The sequence below is a fragment of the Linepithema humile genome, chromosome 1, assembly GCF_040581485.1.
Source record: "Linepithema humile isolate Giens D197 chromosome 1, Lhum_UNIL_v1.0, whole genome shotgun sequence".
NCBI lineage: Eukaryota > Metazoa > Arthropoda > Insecta > Hymenoptera > Formicidae > Linepithema > Linepithema humile.
Window position 1 is genome coordinate 32568760 of NC_090128.1, and position 14511 is coordinate 32583270.

Here is a 14511-nt window from a genome sequence, read left to right on the forward strand (position 1 = left end):
CTCTAAAAATATTTTTACTATATTCATCATTATTATTATAAAATTTTAAAAATATTTATTAATAAATTAACACAAATAATAAATAAATCAGAAGCAATAAGTATTAATAAAAAATTATACTAAATTGTCTTATCATATATAGACACACAATAATCAAATATATTATAATTATCTTTTTATATATCATAAATTATATGCAAGATATCTCACACATTATCTTTAAAGTTTTTTTATTATTAACTTTGAATTTAATAAAATCTGTGACAAATTTTTAGAATCAACTTTTTAGCAAGAAAATTGAAAAAAATCGTTAATTTATAGATAATTTTCAATCTTCCATATCATATTTTTTGCAATTATATTTTTAATTAAAATTTTATTTAATTAAAATCTATTTAAAATTGACTTAAGAATCTAGGATTTTTATTTGACCTCTTCATTTTTTAACTTCTTCAAGCTTAGTTTGCAAAAATCTCTTCTCTCTTTCAATCATTTATAATTTAGAAAGTATTAATGTCTATTTCAGGTAAGAAATAAAATTGGTTCTAAAATTCACTGAAAATTTGTCATGTTTAAATTAATATCACGAGTTGTGAGATTTCTCTATGTATAAAATAATTATTAATATTTGTCTTATAATTAATTCTAATTTAATATTTATAAATAAAACAAAAAAGCCTCAGTCCTATACGAACACAAGCTCTGATGCAATCACCGAACGATCAAACTCAAGATGCGCCAGTGCCAGCAGCGCATCGTCATGCAAGCTAATAAACAGCATACGAGAAAAGCGGAAAAAATTGCAGCAATCACCTAATTTTATCCACGAAAAGAGGAACAACAATAGCAGTGAAAACAACATCATTCGCAACGATAGAACATTGCGCAGGATTTGTAGAAATGAGCCGAGCGAATCCAGCAAGGAACAGATGGGCGTCAAAGCCGACGACGACGACGCAGTTTGCAAGGACGCTATCTCGATTGGAGACAGCCGCTGTTGCGAGGATGGAAACTTCAGCACGGATCTTCGGCAGGAATCATCGGATTCCGTAGTTCAGTGCTCCAGTTTCAACGTATATAACAATTCTAGGCGCCCGCAGTCTTGGACCACCATTTATCCTTCGGAAACAAGAGCCAGGTTGAATGATAGCGACGTCTCCTTGTCAAACGCGCTTTGCACCAATGTAGAGCGAAGGAATTATCGCAAAAATAACAATCGGAGTGACGTATACGGAAATGACAGCGAATATGCCCAGTGCGATGCGATCGATGGTAGCAGGTGGTTACCGAAATCGATTTACACAGATTGCGTGACGTATGCTAAAGTTCCCAAAGAATGTTTCGCAGATAGTTGCAAATATCGAAATGGAAAACCGCAGGCCTCGGTACTAAATCGTAACAATATCTGGAAGAGACAGATAGGATATAAGCTGTCGCAGCAACCTCCCGAAAGTTGTCAAAGAAAGTACGTGGCTCGGCAGTGGTCCACATGCAGTTGCATCACGGAGGAAGAAGAAGATCGCTGCACGAACATCGAGAAGAGACTTCCCAAAAATGTGCGCGATGACGCAAAGTGTTCGGGAAAAGCATTTGTTTATCAAACAGCTTCCAAGAAATTAGTCGAAAGTGCAACTGCATGCGGGACGTTGTTCGGTTTCGCCAGTGAAAAACATTTAAAGAAGACGCAAGCGTGCAAAAGCGTTGTAGAAGATCACTGCATGAACGTCGAGAAAAAACTTCCCGAAAATGTTTGCGACGACGCCAAATGTCCGGAAAAAATATATACTTCTCGAATGTCGTCTTGCAAATTGAACGAAAACACAACTGTATGCAAAACATCGCCTGATACCACCGTTGGAAAACGTTTCGAGGAAACGCAAACGTATAAATACACGTTCGAAGATTCCACGGAATGTCCCAGAAGCGCAACTGTATGCGCAACAACGTTTGGAAATTCGAAAGAACCGAAAGTAACGAGAGTTCGCGAGGAGTTGGCTGCTAAGGAGCCTCTAAGAGATATCGCAGTTCGCAGGACGATGTTTGGCGAACCGAAAGAACCTGCGGAAGAAGTAACAGTTTGCAAGGCGGCGCCTCCAGACTCGAAAGAAGCCCCCGAGGAAACAATTTGTAAGAAGATTCCTTACTCGAACTTTACTAACCAAGACAATGTTAAAAGAGTGTTCTTAAACGATGCGAAAGATAAACTTGTGGAGGAAAATACAAGTAGTTCGAAGTTAAATAACCGAGAGGAGAATGTTCGATATGCCAAAGGAGTAGTACAACCAGATAATAAGTATGACAATGTCGCTCATAATAATTTTACGGGACAAAAGTTTGTCAAAGATGTAAAGCAAGAAAAAGAAATGAAAGAAACTGTTTTGAATGATCAACCGGAAGTACCAACTACTGTGGAATCAACAAGGAATCCTGAACCATTATCAAAAAATATTTATTCTACGTTACCACGCGCGGAATTTTATAATCGCCCAAATCGCAATGTGAAAGAAATATTGAAGAATCTTTCGGATCAACAAAGAATGATAAGAATGCAATCGTCGTCCAATCGACAAATAAAAAATTATTCTCAGCAAACAGGTAAGATATTGAGGAATCTCGGAACGCAAGATTTAGCGTCAAGTAAAAATGATCAATCAGAGGAAAAAACACAAGAAAAGTCGCAGGATAAAGAGGAGACGCAAGATATTTCAAAAGAAACACAATTGATAGAAGGAAAAACGAGAGATTCACTTTTACATCAATCGCTCAAAAAAGTGATTAATGTAATTAGACGTGATAAAGCGCTACTTAAAGATAGAATAAAGACAGAAAAAGTAGAATCGGAAAAATTAATCATTGATGATATCGAAAAGGATATTGGAAAAGCAAAAATTGTTTCTAAAATTGAAGATAAAATAAATAAAAAAAATCAGCCAGAAATTAACAAAAAACTGACTACACTAACAAAATCTCCGTTCGGAAAAAAAGGTAATTTGACATAGATGTGATATCTTCCCTTTTATATCAAAACCACAAATGTGCTAATTTTTCAATTTTTCACTAATATTATTTTTTAATCTAATTTTGGACGAAGATTCTATGCCAGAAATGCGAACGCGATAGCAACAGTAAGTCAATGCTTGAATAAATTGAAAGAATTACTACAATAAAACAAGAATGTAATTTTTCGGAGCAAATTAAATTTTCAAATAGCGATAACTCTAAGCAACAAAATTGCACATTCGTGATTTTGGAATAAGAGTGACAATATATTATTAAATAAATTAAATAACAAATAAAAAATAAAATTCAATAATTAATTAAACTTTATTACAAAGATTTTATAATTTCTTTCATAAAACTTTTACAACATTTTTTTCTGAATTACAATATTTAAATAAAAATATAAATAAGTAGCATATAATAACAATATTTTAATATGACGGCATGAATAAAAATTGTCATTACCTGTTTTAAAGTATATTGCATTAATTCTATAATATACGAAACGTTAACGTTTTTATCTTTGACAATTTTTGCGTTTTATATAGTTAATTAATTGTATTAAGAATATCAAATTTTTGTATACTAAGGATGATTGAATAATCTACCGAAACTATGTGTATTTCAAAAACAATGTTGTAAATATAATTGTTGGCATACAATATCTAGTGATAGCTCTTGGGCCGTTTGGCATATTATCGGATTTTTAAATCGTGAAAGCTGTTTATAATGTATGAATTTTATTTATAGAAAAAATGACAATAGCTGTAAGTTCCGTGAAACCAAAACCAACCGCACCAGGAACTGACGTTATAGATCCTGAAAAACACGAAAAAGTAGATATTTCCGCAATGGATCAAACAATGCATTCAAGACCTAAATTACTGCGTATTATCGCGACAAAAAAATTACATCCTCCATCGATTGTGATAGCAGCTAATTCTAAACTTCAAGAATCTGAAATAGAATCTGTTCCTGCTGAAATTATTGTAAACGGACACGTTGATCAAGAAGAAAGGAGAAAGGAGAAAGAATGTCCACAGGTATCTATTCCTACAGAAATTACGGAAAAAGTAAAAGCAGAAGAAATAGTCACGACTCAAATAAGTGTTTCCGAGATCAAAGACACTCCACAGGCTATTGTTGACAATCTGAAGGATGTTGCAGACGAAAAGATAGTTTCAAAAGATATTGTAAACGAAACAACACAAATTTATGCACCTTACCCGCGAGAAAAAATAAAAGAAGAAATACAAAAATCCATCCCTTGTAAATGTGATTTCTGTTTTGACAAATGCGTAAAGCCCTACGTAACCTGCCGAAAGGAATTAGAAGATGAATCGAAAAAGATTCTTTCTTACAAATATGGACCTTCTGATTTTCCAACAAACGACCATTCGTGCTTAATTACCAGATGCATAAAATGCAATAGCACTCCCGAAAATTATCTTTGCAAGAACAATGAACTTAAACAGAAGGAAGATTGCTGTGCACGTTGCCGCTCACTGACAGCACAATGCACTTGCACGTCGGCACAGTATTTGAAAAGTTGCGTGAAAATTGACAAACCGAAATTTCGTAGTATATCATCTTCGAAAATCAGCTCACGGATATACACAGATTGTTGCGGAACAAAGGAAGAATGTGAGTGTAAAAGAACTGCGTTCCGTTGCCAGCCTCACGAAGAATGCAAATGTAGACGCTGTACAACGCGTAGCACTTGTCCTCAAATAGTTGATAAATGCAAGTAAGGCACAATAAAATATTCTTACAGAGAGAAATTAGGAATACACATTAATTAGAAATTTAGAAATATATTTTAATTAATAATTTCAGAAATAAATACAATTTTATATTTTCTCAAAATATCTTCTGTGTGTGCGATTTTCTTGCCCTAATGTGAAATTAGAAATATTCATTAATTAAAAGTTTGCAAATATTTTTTATAATTAGTAACTGATATATAAATTAATATAAATCCATATTTCTTTAAACGTTTCCTTGATTTATTTCCTGAAATATTTCGACAGATGTAAGCTACCAGCAAATTGCATTAACTGTTGCAGACCGAGAGATCATTATTGCACCACATCCGCTTTGGCATGCCACATAATCAAGAAAGGTTGCAGTCGCAAGAAAGCAATGATTTGCCTGTATTGCGATAATCCCCAAGACAAATGCATATGCAGAGCACCGATCGGAAAGTGCACGCGTTCCGAATTGCCGTCAGATATTTGCAAGTGTTACGATTGCGATCGTGAACAGATTTCCAGAAAACCGGATGAAAATCAAACAATACGGGTCACTAGTTGGAAACCGAGAAAGGAAATCAGGTACTACTTCGCGAGAAATTTCAAAGACTTACGGTCGGATTCCATCGAAGGATGTCGTTGCCGTGAGAAGCCGAAACGACAGCCTCCTGAAGAGCTGCCTTATCAGCGGCTAAATATCTTCTTGGACGTGATGAACGAACTGCAGCAAAAGATGAGCGAGTCTGTATGCTGCACACGATGCTGGAAGAATCCCTGCTGCTGCGGGTTGCGAGTTGATCAAGATGAGAGAAAGAAAGAAAAGAGAGCCGAAGATTACCTCAGGTATGTAGTTGTCAAAAGATCACCTAAAGAAACCTTCTTAAAGATTATCTAAAACACTAAAGATTTTTCTGGTGTCGTAATTTATCTTGATAAATAGAAAAAAGTCAAATATCGAAAAAGTTGATCTCCGAGAATTTCTAAGGTAAGGCGTCTTTGATCCCATAAAGAGTCCAACAAAGTTCCAGTTTCTGTAGTTTACTATTTGAGCTTTAAAAGAAGTTTAGCCAACTTTTTCACTCGTGTTACTTTTCACAGTTACTTTTCTTTATTTTCTCATGTTTTGCGGTTTTATTTTTCGGATTTAAAAAAAATATTTTTAATAAATCTGTCACCAGCAATGATTTCCAATAATAAATAATTATTACAGCTTTTCTTAATTAGCACGTTAAATCTTTGCGGAATTCTTATGTCTATTTTTAATTAGGTGTCCTGAAATAGACAAATCATCTAAACGCAAATCACACAAAATGAAATCGCCTAAAACCAAATCACCGAATAACTGCGGATGTATTTCGAGCCCCAGGGATGAGCATACAAACATTATTCCAAGTCGACGTATTGGTTGTGTCTGTAAATTGTCACCATGCAGATGTAGAAAAAGCAGACCTTTAAGACACTATAAGAGGCCGTTAGCAAAGTGTTATTATTGTAAGAGTTTGCCTTGCACGTAAGTAAATTAAATTATATAATACTATATTTTATTAGACTTTTTTACGTCGTGTTATTGGTATTCAAACTAGCTATTAATATTGTTTGAACGAGGGAGATTTTTGCGAGTAATTTAAAAGCGGAATATTAACGATGCTTTATCTTGTCAATGAAGTCCGTACATATCCGTACCGACCCTCGTACTTTCCGTTGTTGCTTTTTTATTGCATTCTTTGCTGTAGCTGCATTACGGTGAGGTAGCCCGGTAACCGAGGCCGTGCAGGTGCAGTGATTCACAAATAATACGGAACGAAAGCGAAGGCGAGAAGGGATTACACCAATCCGAGAAGCAAATACGAATAGGTAAATGATGTTTATTTAGTTGCACTCGCAATCAATAAACCGTCGAGCAAATATATAGTGGTATATCACATGTAAATTCGAGATTCTAAAATATGTTTACAATGAAAAAAGAAAAGTGATAGAAATATCTGAATATATTATAAATAATCAATGTAACGTTAACAAATTATTTGGCATTTTCTGCTTACATCTTGATTGCTATTTCTCAATTTTATTCTCATGCCGTTTTAACAGATGCATGGTATTTTCCTAATGCAAATAGTGTTCGGTTTTGCAGATAACAAAACAATTAGTAAAAATTGCACGGTAAAAATTTCTTAATATATTTCTCTCATATTCAAATTGCTAATGTTATGATTAACAATAATTTGCTATCTGGAAACTATTATTGGAAGTTATTGATATTGTGATCTTAAATAGAAAATATTTAAAAGGAATCGGACCGCGCGTAAGGAAATCGTTGCCAATATGTTTTGCGATTGAATATCAATCGCTTTAGACGGTTTTTCGGGAATTCGTACTGCTCGCAATAAAATTCTACAGCAGACGATTCTATTGTCGTTGAGCATCGATGCTTGCTCTTACAATTATATTTATATTATATTTATATTTATATAAGCATTATATTTAAATTTATATAAGCATTCTAGAAGAAGTTCCTCACAAGTAGTCATTTAAATTTGATCGAAAGAGACATAAACATGTTTTCATCGAAATTTTAGATCTTGCAAGTTACTACAATATACTCAATTTATTATCTACAGAATATTTCAACAAATAAATTGCTGATAGTCTATATTCTATGTATGAAAAATGGAGATTTGCAACAAGCAGAATCAATTATCCAATGTAACTCGTGCAAAATATTTCAACAAATAAATTGCTGATAATCTATATTCTATGTATGATATTAATATTGTGTAACATTCTATATTGTGTAATATTTTAAAATGATTCAAATGTTTTTGTGCAGTTTAAATTTCGTAATATATTCTGACATGATACAGATTACTACTAACCAAGAGATTTACGTTTTTTCAGGTCATAAGATAAGAATTCCCCAACACGTTTCTCATATATATTTACGCGCACGCAATTCACATATGATACAAAATATATAGTCCCGAAATTCGAAAATGAAAAACAAATTAACACCATTCTAATAATTGTCACATAATGCGATAATAATTAACATCAAAGTTTGATTAATAAAATGATATCATCATTTGTCGGATATTTGACAGCCTGAGCAATGTAAAATATTTATTATCTATCAAGTTACTTATTTACTTTGTAATTATAAAACATTAATAATAGAATTATAATTTTTATATCAATTTAAAATAAATGATATTATTACATATATTAACAACAGCGAAAATGCAATTTACATTAATCGAACTACGGTCCTGTCATAGCAAAAAATATTATTCTTTTTATTTGAAGTGTATTATGATATTTTTTAAATGTAATGTAATACATTTTTTAAAAGTATTTTTTAGAAATATATTATTTTAAATATTCCTAAACTATAAGAATATTAACGAGATAAAACGTGCAATTAAATATAAAAAATTATTATTATAGAGTGACGTACGGTTCTAAAATAAGAAAAAAAAATTATTCTTGTATATAAGAAAAATTAGAATTAAATTTATTATGTTTATTTTATCATTACTATTACATTTTTATGACTTCTTTCAAATAATGCAGAATATATTCTAATAGAAAATAATTAGAAAATACGTCACAAAGCAAAAGATTCACAAAATCTTAATGTGGCTCTGACGATCGGTTGGAGTAGGGAGCACCTTACACTGTATGCAAGATGCTGTATCCGCCTTGTATTAGACCGGTACTGGCTATAGCCGAGTGAAGACATCAGGTAGCACGCTCTCAGTTTTCTGACATTAAATATTACTTGTTTTGATCGTACCTCGTGGTTTCGTTGAAATTGAAAGAAACTTTCGCCAGTTGAATAGAGAACCGAATCGCGAAGTGTCGATACTCCGTGGCTGAAAAATGGAGATTTGCAACAAGCAGGATCAATTGTCCAATGTAACTCGTGCAAAATTGTCGTGTCTCACTGAAAACGGGGAAAAACTTCGAGAAGAGAAAGTTTCCACCCTCCAGGAACTTATAGATGCGCTGCACGAGGCTTTCAAAACGGATCGCGTGGATATCGATCACGTACAAGACCTGATGATGAACTACAAAAGCAATCCTCAAGAGTGGAAGAAATTTGCCAAATTCGATAGATACAGGTATCGATATTCATTCACTTATATATTATGTTTATAACGCGTGTTTAGTATTTAATAAAATATATTTTACGTGTTTTATTATATATTCATTAATAGATAAAATTATGTAAGAAATATCTTACGAGTTACGATTACTAGTACCTATATATAGAATATCAATATAAATGTTTTATTATTTTCTTTCTTCTTTTCTTTCTTTCTGATCTTTCGACTTTCCAATTTTACATTTAGATTTTAGAATAATCTGAGTTTCTCCTTCGAAAACAACAATTGGGCATATATTTAGAAATCCTAAGATAATGAAATAATTAAATATATAAATTATCAACATATAGACAAATAAAATTGAAAACACTTGACAATAACATACAATTATACACACAATTAAAAATGTCCTAAATTAATTAAATATTTTCCGCAGAAAGAGTTAAAAAGTCTTTAATAACATCCAATACGTTGTATACAAAAGAATGAGATCATACTGTTTTCAAGATTTGCAATTTGATAAGATTTTACACATCTGATCAAAGATAGCAGCATAATTCAATAATTTACGAAATTACTACATATATATATATACATGTTTTGGTTATTTATCGATTTGACTACGGTGTTATTGTACACAACATTAAAATGTAAGTAATGGTTAATTAAGGATATGCCAAAATAGAAACATTCTCTGGAAATGCGTCAGTGAAAGATGCATGCTGATACGTAATAATTAAATGATGAGACTAAATATTTTCATCGATCTCCATATATTCGAGGTGTGTTGTGAAAATAGAACGCATATAAACGTCATACAGAATTGTGAAACGAAATTAACACGAGCGGAGCAGAGCGGAGTTCAGGATGGGTTATCGGGCGGTTCTCGCGCTCGCACATCCTCCTAACTCATTCTCCGATGCTTCGCGCAAAACGTGGAAAGAATTTAGTAATCTTATATTGAAGTGACCCGTAACGCCGCTAACGTTCCTGTTTGAAGCGGATGATCCCTAGTTAATGATTGTCGGACGAAAAAATACATCATAGATACGCCCTCGATCGTATTCAGTCGTATTGCTCAAATTGTCTTACGATCTCATTATTGACGTAAAAAATATGTAGATAACATAACATGTGGACGCAAATCTAAGAAAAAATACTGTCTTGTTTATAAAGAAGCGTTGAAATATAAACAATGTCGGGAAATATCTGAGAAAATGGAAAGTCTTCGAAGTGATTAAAATACTTGAATGCTTCAAGTGAAATTGCTTGCAATTAACTAATTAACAAGTTCTTTAGTGACCTCACGGAGTTGTTTGAGATATATTATATATACATACAGATAAATTACAAACTGAAGGAAAACTCGCATAACCCTTTAATCTGTGCGTATATGTGGTTTTAGTTTTGCCGGCATATATTATGACTCTCGTAACCAGATTAACTAATTTATTACTCACGATCTCCGGATGTGTCTTTATTTCGCGCGATAAGAGCGACAGAATATTCAAGAATTATTAGGCGTTACAATGATATCGCCGTAAACACATTGCAACAAACTGCGTGATGCAACTCATATTTTCGGGGATTAAACGCGCGTTTAATTAAACATAAAAATTACATTATTTCGTGTAATCATTAGACGATTCGAGAAATTCGAAATTCGCGAAATTCATGAACTTTTAATTGTTATATAATATTTACCGTATCAGGTTAATTATACATATATTACACTATCACAGATATATACATACCCCACAAAAGCGACATGTACTTTAGCACATCACTAATTGTCGACGACAAACTTCTACATTGGTACTATCTTGACGGATCTTGATTAGGCGAGTGACCGCAAATTGGAATGAAAATGAGTTTACGAGTTCGTGAGATAACGAGCACCTTGGACATAGGTGGAATTACGGTGTGCAGCAGCCGAGATCTCCACGTGACTCGGGAAAGTACGAGAACTACGGCGGCACGTTTACCGGTTTTGCTGTCAACACAAAGTAGAACGTAATACCCGAGTGGCAGGCAAATATCCCTTCTACCGAAATCACTCTAGCGAAAACCGCTCGTAGAAGATGAATCATTTTCAGCATAACAACCGTCATATTTCAACGAGATACCGTATTGTTCAGTGCTTTTCACGAAAATTAGAGTTAGGTAAAGTTGCAATTCGAATTATGAAATATAATCCATAATATACTATTGATGTACTAAAATATATTTAAAAAATTAATTATACACTAGTAATATAAAAACAGAAAAGTATAATATTTTGATAAAAATAAATAAAAAGTAGAACGTTATTTTTCACAAATCAAAAATTTTATTTTATTTTTAAACTCATGTGATGCGGCAAACGACAAAATAATTTTTAGCGCAAAATTTTTTCCAATATTCTATTCACGGTAGAAAACGCTCACAAGAAAATCGGCAAACCGTGTTAATATTGGACGTATTGTCCAGTGGATCACTATTCTAATTTTACGGTGAGATATTATGAGATAAGATTTGAAGATATATTTTAATAATTCATATAATTATAATGTTAAATAATGCATTACTAAAATAATGATAAATCAGAAATTAATAAAGTGTAAATAATTGATCAATAAATTTGAAAATGAAATTTGATTTTATATTTGAAGTCAATTTTTATTATTCAACATATAAAATGTAAATTTATAATATAATATAATTTAATTTATAATATCTTTGAATCTCATTACGTTTAAAATTATTTCACTCAATATTGAATTAAAGCAGCAATATATAAACATATAAAAACGATCAACCGATGAATAGTCAGTCAGTTATATACACATTCCATGCATTTCCCTTTTCCGTGTTCGAATTCTGTGCGATTCAGAACATTGGTACACCGGCGAAATATCCGTAAAAAAAAAACAAGCAAAAATGCACATCTGCGTGAAGCATCAAACATCGAAACTTTTAAATTATATTCGCTTTGTTGCATACGGAAATTATAGATCACTGATTCATAAATCGTGCCTGGCGCTCAATTTATATTAATGCCCGGTGAATAATGTGCTGTCTTTTAGGATGATAAGTTCTGTTGTTGGCAAATACCAAAATACACACTACAAATTTATTATAATGCTGTATTAGCAAGATAAAAGAATCGAAAATTAAGTTTAATTACATTGTTTTTGTTAGAAATATGAGTTTTCCCGATTTTACTCACAATCAGCAAAAGTACTTCAATTGTATAACGATCTAAAATCGTAATCTTTATAATAATTAAAAACTCATAGAACGTAGTTTTTCTTCATTTTAGTAGTAATTCAGCTTAAATCGTATAACTAATATTTTTCGAAAGGCAATGACTCTTAAATGAAATAAACTTAAACTTTTAGTTTCTTTTTTCTTATAGCTAAACATATTAATTGGTGCATGTGTGAATTATTTTACTAAACTTGTACCAACGTTATAACTGATGCAAGAGATTTCGTAATATATATTAGTATTCGTAATATATATGCGCTTTTATTAAATCCGTCATGTCATTAATTAATATTTAACTTGATAGATAATATCTTAAATTAAGATGAATTAATTTTATTATTCATGTCAATTTAATGAAGCAAAATCGATTATTATTATTTCAATTATCAATAATTAAATCTATTTAATCATGTTATTTAATAAGTGTCTGAATTTATTTAATACGTGTAAAATATTTTCGATAGTTTCGAGATTTTCAAAAGATCGATGAATAGCTATAGAATTCAGAAAGAACAACAGAGGGTGTGAGTCAGACAGTATTAGATAAAAGAAATCCTTAAAGAGAAAATGCCACGTGTAAAATATATTGCTTTGTACGCAGGTATACAAGGAATTTAGTTGACGAAGGGAATGGCAGGTTCAATCTCATGGTGCTATGTTGGAGAGAAGGTCATGGATCAGCTATACATGATCACGCTAATGCGCACTGCGTGATGAAAATCCTCCAAGGGAAACTGTGCGAGGTACGAAAACAATTATTTTTAGTAGCGTTCAAAAATAATATCTATTTTTGGAACCATATCGAAATTTATTTAATCATATAGCTGGATATTGCAATATAAAATCAATAATAACATGTATTGCTGTTTAGACGAGATATGCGTGGCCCACAAATTTTGAAGCAGAAGAAAATGTGGAAGAGCTCAAAGAACTTGAGAGGAATACGCTTGAAACGAATGAGATCTGTTATATCAATGGTATGATTTGTTAAAATTATGTATATGTAAGAAGTTTTATACATCATTTCATATTTAATGGATAATAACTTTTATAACCTTTTTTTATTTTATAATTTTTTACAATTTACTTCATTGCGCATGCATTAAGACTGACCCTTTTGGCAAAAGATTTTAAATATCGAAATTTTAATTGTAGATAAAATTAATTGTGAGTAATATAATTCTTTTATATAATTTTGACGTACAATCTTTTTTATTTTCATTTAAGATTCGATGGGTTTGCATCGTGTTGAAAACCCGAGCGCGACAAATCCTGCAGTCTCCTTACACTTGTACTCGCCACCGTTCTCAACATGCTCAGTCTTCAATAAGCAAACTGGACAAAAGTCTATGTGTAAGGTCACATTCTGGTCCAAATATGGAGAAAAAAGGAATCGGGTAAGAAATCAGAAATTTATCTACTTATATCCCGAAAGCTTTTTTTCCGTGGAAAAATTTTTAAAATTAATTTATGCCAATAAAAAAATGTATCTATTAACTTATGTTTTCATATTTCATAAATTATTATGGAATAAATTATTAATAATTAATTATCGATTGTTCATATAAATAAAAAATTTATATGAGCACAAATTTAATATTTTATTCCATAGGAAATTCAAGACACCAGGCCTCCAGAGGATAACTAATTTAAGCAAGAATTCAGGAATACTACTAACGATATGCCAATTAAGAGCCAGTGATATTCTCTAATTCACCACAAAAATTCATATCGTTTGAAATTGAAATTGAATATTTAATTTGCATAAATTAAGATAGATATTAATTTCAATAATTCGCTTATTATATATCATATATTTTCGTCATGTAATCATTTTCAAATATTTGCATTTAAGAACTTCTAAACACTTTTAAATAAGAACTATTCTGTGCATTTAATGTGTATATGTGTATATATATATATATATATATATATATATATATATATGTATGTGTGTGTATAATACATATAAATATTGTATGTATATTCTATAGAAAAAATATATTTTTTTAAATAAAAAGGACTTAAATTGCTTAACGACTTCCAATAAATTGTATCATCCAATAAAAAATACATATTACAAAAATATTTATCAATATTATCACATCCTGTGAATACATACATAATACATCAATATGCTATTTTGTCTGTCAAGTTAATGCCACGTGTAATGCTATTTAAATGTTTTACAATAAAAAAAGAATTTTAAGTAAATTTTAAAAATTATTCATAAATCGATTTTAAACTTCTATAAATATTTAAATTCGGTTTAATTGACTAAATCATTAATCATTACAACGTACGATTATTTCTGCTAGATATAATTTCATCAAGTCAGATAATTGTAAAGTCAATAATTTGGTTAATTGAAATCGATTCTTAGAATGAAGATTTACCGCTGATTAAAA

General features: G+C 31.4%; 2 protein-coding genes across 2 annotated transcripts; both read left to right on the forward strand.

Annotated features, from left to right (window-relative positions):
• The first annotated feature begins 690 nt into the window (after positions 1-690).
• On the forward strand, positions 691-8317 carry LOC105679446 (axoneme-associated protein mst101(2)-like). The gene is made up of 5 exons (XM_067346989.1): positions 691-2985; positions 3751-4747; positions 5067-5594; positions 6019-6261; positions 6485-8317. The coding sequence occupies exons 1-5, from the start codon at positions 930-932 to the stop codon at positions 6501-6503; spliced, it is 3843 nt and encodes a 1280-aa protein (XP_067203090.1). The 5' UTR covers positions 691-929; the 3' UTR covers positions 6504-8317.
• A 156-nt stretch (positions 8318-8473) lies between these two features.
• LOC105679458 (cysteine dioxygenase type 1) lies at positions 8474-14014 on the forward strand. Its single transcript, XM_012379503.2, has 5 exons — positions 8474-8869; positions 12705-12846; positions 12975-13080; positions 13331-13500; positions 13716-14014. The coding sequence occupies exons 1-5, from the start codon at positions 8628-8630 to the stop codon at positions 13749-13751; spliced, it is 696 nt and encodes a 231-aa protein (XP_012234926.1). The 5' UTR covers positions 8474-8627; the 3' UTR covers positions 13752-14014.
• The last annotated feature ends 497 nt before the right edge of the window (positions 14015-14511 follow it).

What these genes read in the sequence shown, in the direction of transcription:
- LOC105679458 (XM_012379503.2), top strand. Translation starts at nt 8,628, where the DNA reads ATGGAGATTTGCAACAAGCAGGATCAATTGTCCAATGTAACTCGTGCA. An exon ending in GCCAAATTCGATAGATACAG is followed by an intron (nt 8,870 to 12,704) that starts GTATCGATATTC and finishes CTTTGTACGCAG; the next exon opens with GTATACAAGGAATTTAGTTG. An exon ending in ATGGAGAAAAAAGGAATCGG is followed by an intron (nt 13,501 to 13,715) that starts GTAAGAAATCAG and finishes TTTATTCCATAG; the next exon opens with GAAATTCAAGACACCAGGCC.
- LOC105679446 (XM_067346989.1), top strand. Translation starts at nt 930, where the DNA reads ATGGGCGTCAAAGCCGACGACGACGACGCAGTTTGCAAGGACGCTATC. An exon ending in ATCTCCGTTCGGAAAAAAAG is followed by an intron (nt 2,986 to 3,750) that starts GTAATTTGACAT and finishes TTTTATTTATAG; the next exon opens with AAAAAATGACAATAGCTGTA. An exon ending in CAAATAGTTGATAAATGCAA is followed by an intron (nt 4,748 to 5,066) that starts GTAAGGCACAAT and finishes TAACTGTTGCAG; the next exon opens with ACCGAGAGATCATTATTGCA.